This window comes from Coturnix japonica, chromosome 16 (assembly GCF_001577835.2).
Source record: "Coturnix japonica isolate 7356 chromosome 16, Coturnix japonica 2.1, whole genome shotgun sequence".
Taxonomy (NCBI): domain Eukaryota; kingdom Metazoa; phylum Chordata; class Aves; order Galliformes; family Phasianidae; genus Coturnix; species Coturnix japonica.
This window is the reverse complement of record NC_029531.1, coordinates 334,342-342,074: the sequence shown is the minus strand read 5'-3', so window position 1 is coordinate 342,074 and position 7,733 is coordinate 334,342. Positions and strand designations below refer to the sequence as shown.

General features: G+C 54.3%; 1 protein-coding gene across 3 annotated transcripts in view; it reads right to left on the bottom strand.

Annotated features, from left to right (window-relative positions):
- Positions 1 to 1,380: 1,380 nt before the first annotated feature.
- Positions 1,381 to 7,733, bottom strand: part of LOC107321570 (zinc finger protein CKR1) — a 10,921-nt gene continuing 4,568 nt past the window's right edge. Inside the window, exons 2-3 of one of the 3 annotated variants that reach the window (XM_032448011.1) lie at positions 6,154 to 6,254; positions 1,381 to 3,882 (exon numbers count right to left, since the gene is read on the bottom strand). In XM_032448011.1, coding sequence (XP_032303902.1) covers positions 2,585 to 3,882; positions 6,154 to 6,254 — 1,399 coding nt within the window. In that variant the 3' untranslated portion in view covers positions 1,381 to 2,584. Of the gene's footprint in view, positions 3,883 to 6,153; positions 6,292 to 7,733 lie in introns of all 3 variants that reach the window. The other 2 variants (XM_015878591.2, XM_015878592.2) reach the window with 2 other exon arrangements.

Here is a 7,733-nt window from a genome sequence, read left to right as displayed (position 1 = left end):
CATTCGGTCACTAATACAGGATCGGTGAAGTATTCCAAACAAACAGGGCAGGTTAATTCGTCTTGGAGGCTCCTGGCTGCGCTACAAGGGGCTGGAGGGCCTGGAGGTGCCGGTGGGGCCTCCATGGCGGCTCGGTGCTGTGGGGGAGATCCGCACTGCTCGGCGGCTGAGCTCGGAATGACGAAACCGGAAGGGGCGGAGCTACGCGCGGCGGAGCGAAAGGGGGCGTGGCCACGCACGCGCAGTGTGGAAAGGGGGCGTGGCCACGCGATGTCCGCCATTTTGAGGTGGGTGTGTGCGCATGCGCACTGTCCGCCATTGGTGCGGCATGGGGGGTGTGTGCGCATGCGCGATGTCCGCCATTTTGATGTGGGATGAATGGGTTGTGTGCGCATGCGCGCTGTCCGCCATTGGTGTGGCATGGGGGTGTGTGTGCGCATGCGCAATGTCCGCCATTTTGATGTGGGATATTGGGGGGGAGGGGCGATATATGGGATGTTTTCTATGGGTTTTAAAGCGGTTTTAAAGGGGTTTTATGGGGTTTGGGGGTTGGAAAGGAGGGAGGGCTAAAGGTGGGGTGGGTGTTTATGTGGGGAGGGGGTTATTTGGGTTTTTATGGGGTTGTTTCATTGCTTCCGTGTGAAAAGTGGCGATTATTGCGATGTTGGGGGTTTTTTTTGCCCTAAATAACCCAAATTCACGTTAAAATGACCCCATGTTGTCCTCTAAAGTCTCTCAGTCCTCCACAGGAGGACCGTGAGGCAACATAGAAGGTATAAGACCACCATTTCTATACATTTCCCATCGTTTCTCTATTATTTCCTCCCTAACGCGGTATTATTTGCTTTGCAGTGGGAATTACTTGCGGGATAGGCCGAATTTGGGGTGAAAAACAGCGAATTCGGGACCCGCGGCCTAAAAGAGGGAAGGATCCATTTCCAAAATGGCGGCGCCTCGCCCGCTTCCAAAATGGCGGCTCCGGCCTCAAGCAGCGCAATGGGAGATGCCCCCCCCACCGCCCCCCACCCACCGCGCTGTGAGGGCGGCCTGCTTCAAGATGGCGTCGGATGCTGAAGCCGCGGCGTCCATCTTAGTTGAGGGCAGCCTATAGGTATATAGGATGGAAGGGTCATTTTTAGGGCCGTTTTTAGGGTTATTTTCTGGTCCCCAAAGGTTTCAAAGGGCTCTTAATCAAATCTGCTCTCCCTGATACACGTATAACATCCCATATTGAACCAAAAACCCCCGTTTTCACCCCAAACGCAGCCCCTATATAGGATCAGGGCCCTCCCCCGTTCCCATCCACAATAAAACGCCCTATAATCCCTCCAAATTTCCCATTATTTCCCTTTTTTCCCCCAAAAAATGATACTAGATCGCTTCATTACCCCAAAAAGTGCGTTTTTATCCCCAAAAAAGATGTTTTTGTTAATTATTTCACTCCTATTTCTGCTTTAATACCGCCACCTGAAGGCCTTGGCCTACCTTAAAGGCCTTGGCCTACCTTGAAGGCCTTGGCCTACCTTAAAGGCCTTATAGGACATCCTCTGCCCCATAACAATAGCTCCCACCCTATAGGACTTATAGGATTCGTCCTATGGGGGTCCACGCGCATTGCCCGCCATAGGGCTCAAGGATACGGCCCCATGAGACCCCAAAGCCAGCAGCTATGGGGCAATATGGGATGGGTCTGTGTCCCCAATGGGGCAGTGCCAGCAATGGGGTCTTATGGGGTTTTGGGCACCCAATATGGGAAGGGTCTGTTGGACCCCATAACCCAGTTATGGGGCCCATTGCAGGCTCTACTCAACCCCATAACCCAGTTATAGGGCCGCATCCAGGCTCTACTCAACCCCATAACCCAGTGGGACCCATTACAGGCTCTACTCAACCCCATAACCCAGTTATAGGGCCGCATGCAGGCTCTACTCAACCCCATAACCCAGTGGGACCCATTACAGGCTCTACTCAACCCCACAACCCAGTGGGACCCATTACAGGCTCTACTCAACCCCATAACCCATTGGGGCCGCAAAGAGGCTCTAATCGACCCTATAACCTGGTTATAGGGCCGCATCCAGGCTCTACTCAACCCCATAACCCAGTTATAAGGCCCATTACAGGCTCTACTCAACCCCACAACCCAGTTATAGGGCCCACTGCAGGCTCTACTCAACCCCACAACCCAGTGGGGTCCATTACAGGCTCTACTCAACCCCATAACCCATTGGGGCCGCATCCAGGCTCTACTCAACCCCATAACCCAGTGGGACCCATTACAGGCTCTACTCAACCCCATAACCCATTGGGGCCGCATAGAGGCTCTACTCGACCCCATAACCCAGTTATAGGGCCGCATGCAGGCTCTACTCAACCCCATAACCCATTGGGGCCACATAGAGGCTCTAATCGACCCTATAACCTGGTTATAGGGCCGCATCCAGGTTCTACTCAACCCCATAACCCAGTGGGGCCGCATCCAGGCTCTACTCAACCCCATAACCCATTGGGACCCATTGTAGGCTTTACTCGACCTCATAGTCAATGGGGCCTCATGGAGGCTCTACTCAACCCTATAACCCGGTTATAGGTCTGCATCCAGGCTCCGTTGGACCCCATAACCCAATAGGGCCTCACTGAGGGGCTCTCCCCCTCCAACCCTGTTCTCTTTAGGGCTATGGCGCCGTTGATGCTTCGATAGATGCGACCCTTGACTAAAGGATTCCCCACATTCAGGGCACTCATAGGGTTTCTCCCCCGTATGGACCCTCCGGTGCCGATCCAGATGCGAAGCCCATACAAACCCCTTCCCACAATCCCCACATTTAAAGCTCTTAAGGTCCATACGGCAACGCCGACGACCCGTAAACGGAGCCGAGTCTTCCAACCCATTCCCGTTGTCCTTATAGGGCCGTTCCTTACACTTATAGGGCCGCTCCGAGAGGTGAATCTTCCCGTGTTGAAGCAGATGGGCCTTTTGGGTGAAGCTCTCCCCACATAACCCGCAATGGAAGGGTCGTTCCCCCGTATGGACCCGTTGGTGCCGTTGTAGATGGGATGCCCACGCGAATCCCTTCCCACAGACCCCACAACGATGCTTCTCTTCCTTCCTATGGCACCTTTGGGGTTTCAATAGGGTCGGGTTGACCCGTAAAGCTTTCCCATAGTCGTGGCAGCTCAATGGTTTCGGTCCGATTCGGTTCTGACGGTACCGAGGTCGTTCGACCGCGTGGCTCCGTTGATGCTTTGATAGATGGGATCCTTGGCTGAAGGATTCCCCACATTCAGGGCACTTATAGGGTTTCTCCCCCGTATGGACCCTCCGGTGCCGTTCTAGATGTGAAGCCCATACAAACCCCTTCCCACATTCCCCACACTTATGGGGTTTTTGGGCCTCGTGGACCCTATTATGAGCCATAAGATCGGATGAGATGGCGAATCTTTTCCCGCACCGTTGGCACTTATAGGGTCGGTCGCTGTTATGGGTCCGGCGATGCTGAAGGAGGTGGGAGCTTTGGCTATAGGATTCCCCGCATTCGGGGCAGCTATAGGGTCGTTCTCCTGTATGGACCCTGTGGTGTCGTTCTAAATGGGAAGGCCATGGGAAGGACTTGCCACAATCGGGGCAGCCGAAGGGACGAGCCCGTAAATGGGGCAGCTTGGCCCTATTGGGTTTTGGGGTCGGGGAGGTGTGGGGTGGATGTGTGACCCCAATAGGGATGGCTTTATCGGGTCGCTTGGCTTTCCGTCTGTTGGATCCTATAGTTGGGTTTGGTGTTGGGTTATGGGGTGGGTGAATGAGGGGCTCTTCTGACCCCATAGCGTTGTCCTTCAGCCCCATGGTGTCTTTCGATGTCCCTTTGGGGTTCACCAAGCCTTGAGCTGTGGGATATAGGGGGATATGGGGTCATAACGGGGTCGGGATGGATGGAATGGGATCAGGATGGATGGAATGGGGTCGGGATGGATGGAATGGGGTTGGGATGGATGGAATGGGGTTGGGATGGATTTAATGGGATTGGGATGGATTTAATGGGGTTGGGATGGATGGAATGGGGTCGGGATGGATGGAATGGGGTCGGCCCCTTTGGGGTTTACCACCAAGCCTTGAGCTGTGGGATATAGGGGAGGAATGGGGTCATAATGGGGTTGGGATGGATGGAATGGGGCCGGGATGGATGTAATTGGGTCGGGATGGATGTAATGGGCATTCGGATTGGATTGTGAATGTGGTCCGGCCCTTTGTCGGGTTCTACACAAGCATTGAGCGTATGGTCTATGGGGTGGGTAATGGGGTCATAAAGGGGTTCGGGATGGATGGTAATGGGTTGTTGGATGGCTGTATTGGGGTACGGGAATGGATGGAATGGGGTCGCCCCTTTGGGGTTCAACCAAGCGATTGAGCTACTGGGAATTTTTTATATGGGGTGGGAATGGGGTCATAATAAATTGGGAATAATGGGGTTGGGATTGGATTGGCTGGGGCCGGGATGGGATGTATTTGGGTCGGATGAAGGAAATGGGGTCGGAATGGATGGAATGGGGTTTGGAATGGTTTTTAATGATTGGGATGGATTTAAATGGGGTTGGGATGGAACGGAATGGGGTTTGGGATGGATGGACTGGGGTGGCCTTTGGGGTTTACCATCAGCCCTTGAGCTGTGGGATACAGGGGGAACGGGTATATGGGGTTGGGATGGCATGGAATGGGGCCGGGATGGATGTAATTGGGTTGGGATGGTTGTAATGGGATCGGGATGGATGGAATGGGTCGGCCCCTTTGGGGGTTCACCAGCATTGAGCTGTGGGATATATGGGGAGGGATGCGGGTCAGAATGGGGTTGGATGGATTGTAATGGGGTCGGGAATGGATGTAATTGGGTCGGGATGGATGTAATGGGATCGGGATGGAAGGAATGGGGTCAGCCCCTTTGGGGTTCACCAAGCCGTGAGCTATGGGATATATGGGGTGGGAATGGGGTCATAATGGCGTTGGGATGGATGGAATGGGGTCGGGATGGATGTAATGGGGTCGGGATGGATGTAATGGGGTTGGGATGGATGAATGTGGGGTTGGGATGGACACATATGGGGTTGGGATGGATTCATGTGGGGTTGGATGGAATGGAAATGGGGGTCGGCCCCTTTGGGGTTCACCAAGCATGTGAAGCTCTGCGGAAGTAATATGGGGTGGGAATGGGGTCTAAATGGGGTTAGGATGGATGCAATAGGGTCGGGATGGATGGAATGGGGTCGGCCCCTTTGGAGTTCCCACAAGCATTGAGCTGTGGGATATATGGGGGCATGGGTCATAATGGGGTTGGGATGGAGTAATGGGTTGGGGATGGTTTTAATGGGGATTGGCGCATGGTTGGATACCTGGATGGAATAGAATGGGTAGCCCCCTTTTGGGTCACCATAGCCCTGTGTGTGATATAGTTGGGGTGGTAATGGGCTCTCACTCGCGCGGTTAAGGATGGGATGCAATATGGGTCGGGATGGGATGGAGTGGGGTCGGCCCCTTTGGAGTTCCCACAGCATGAGCTGTGTGGGATTATATGGGGGCATTGCTGGGTTCATAATCTGGGGGTTGGATGGATGTAATGGGTTGGGAGGGTTTTACATGGGATTTGGGATGGAAGTTTTATGGGGTTTTGGGGGATGGATGGAATTGGGGTCGGGATGGATGGAATGGGGTGTCATGCCCTTTGGGGGTTTTACCACTCAAGCCTTGAGCGTGTGGGGTATATAGGGGAGGAATGGGGTCATAAATGTTTGGGTTGGGAATGGATGGAATGGGCCGGATGGATGTTATTGGGGATTGGGATGGAAGGAGGGAAGTCGGGATCTGCGTATTGGAATGGGTCCGGTCCTTTGGGTTCACCAAGCATTGAGCTTGGGGATATAGGGGGGAATGGGTCCACGATGGGGTTTGGTGATGGATCGTAATGGGGTCGGGATGGATGGAATGGGGGTCAGCCCCCAATATGGCCCCCAAAGGTATCAATTGGACACCCCCCATAAACACATAGAAAACAATAGGTTTTAGGGACCCTTCCCATAGCCTCCCTCCTCCTCCTTCTCAGTGGGGCACCCATAGGTTGAGAGCATGGAAAATAGGGTGAAAACCAGAGGATTTGGGGTTGTTGTTACCGATGGACATTAGGGTCTCGTAGCTCTCCTGCATCACATCCCGGTACAGCAGCATGTAGGGCTCCATAGGAAGCAATGCATCCCTATAGGGCAGAGAAAACCTATAGGGAGGGAAAACCCTATAGGGGAGGGAAAACCCTATAGGGGAGGGAAAACCTATAAGAAAATAGGGGATGGGGGGGGGGAAGGAAAATCAGCCCCATAAGCGAGGGATTCCCCAATCCTATAAGGGGAAGGGGACCCCAGATGAATCTCCCCACCCCAATCCTATAAGGGGAAGGGGGACCTCCACTCCCAGATGCTAATAAGCGGGAGCCCCCCATATGAACCTCCACCAACATCCTCACTAGTAGTTGGTGGAAACCCCAAGCCAGCCCATCCTACTTTAAGGGGTGGACCCCAGATGAACCCTAATCCCAACGTCCTATAAGGGGAGATGGGGCGACCCCTCTAACCCAAGTCTATTAAGTGGGGGACCCCATATGAACTCCACTCCACGAATCGCTATAAGGGGACAGGGGAGTACCTCAGCACTCCAATCTAATAAGGGGGGGACCCCGTATGAACCCCCACCCCAATCCTATAAGGGGGGGAGACCCCATATGAACCCCCATCCCAATCCTACAAGGGCGGGGGTCCCCATATGAACCCCCACCCCAATCCTATAAAGGGGGGACGACCCCAGATGAACCACCACCCTAATCCTATAAAGGGGGAGAGGGGACCCCCCACCCCAATCCTATAAAGGGGTAGAGGGGACCCCCCATCCCAATCATATAAGGGGGGGGGGACCAAGATGAACCCCAACCCTAATCCTATAAGGGGGCGGAACCCCCCCCCACCTAAATCCTATAAGGGGAAGGGGACCCCTCTACCCAATCCTATAAGGGGGGGACCCCAAATGAACCTCCATCCCGATCCTATAAGGGGAAGGGGACCCCCCCACACCAATCCTATAAGGGGGGGACCCCATATGAACCCCCACCCCAATCCTATAAGGGGGGGACCCCATATGAACCCCCACCCCAATCCTATAAAGGGGGGGGAACCCAGATGAACCCCCCCCCCAATCCTATAAAAGGGGGGGACCCCAAATGAACCTGCATCCCGATCCTATAAGGGGAAGGGGACCCCCCCCACCCTAATCCTATAATGGCGGGGATCCCGTATGAACCTCCACCCCAATCCTATAAAGGGGAGAGGGGACCCCCCATCCCAATCATATAAGGGGGGGGGACTGAGATGAACCCCAACTCTAATCCTATAAGGGGGCGGACCCCCCCATCCAATCCTATAAGGGGGGGACCCCAAATGAACACCCACCCCAATCCTATAAGGGGGGGAGAAACCAGATGCACCCCCACCCCAATCCTATAAGGGGGGAACCCCATATGAACCCCCATCCCAATCCTATAAGGGGTGGGGGACCCAGATGAACCCCCACCCCAATCCTATAAGGAGGGGGAACCCCAAATGAACCTCCATCCCAATCCTATATGGGGAAGGGGACCCCAAATGAACCCCCACCCCAATCCTATAAGGGGGAGAGGGGACCCCCCATCCCAATCATATAAGGGGGG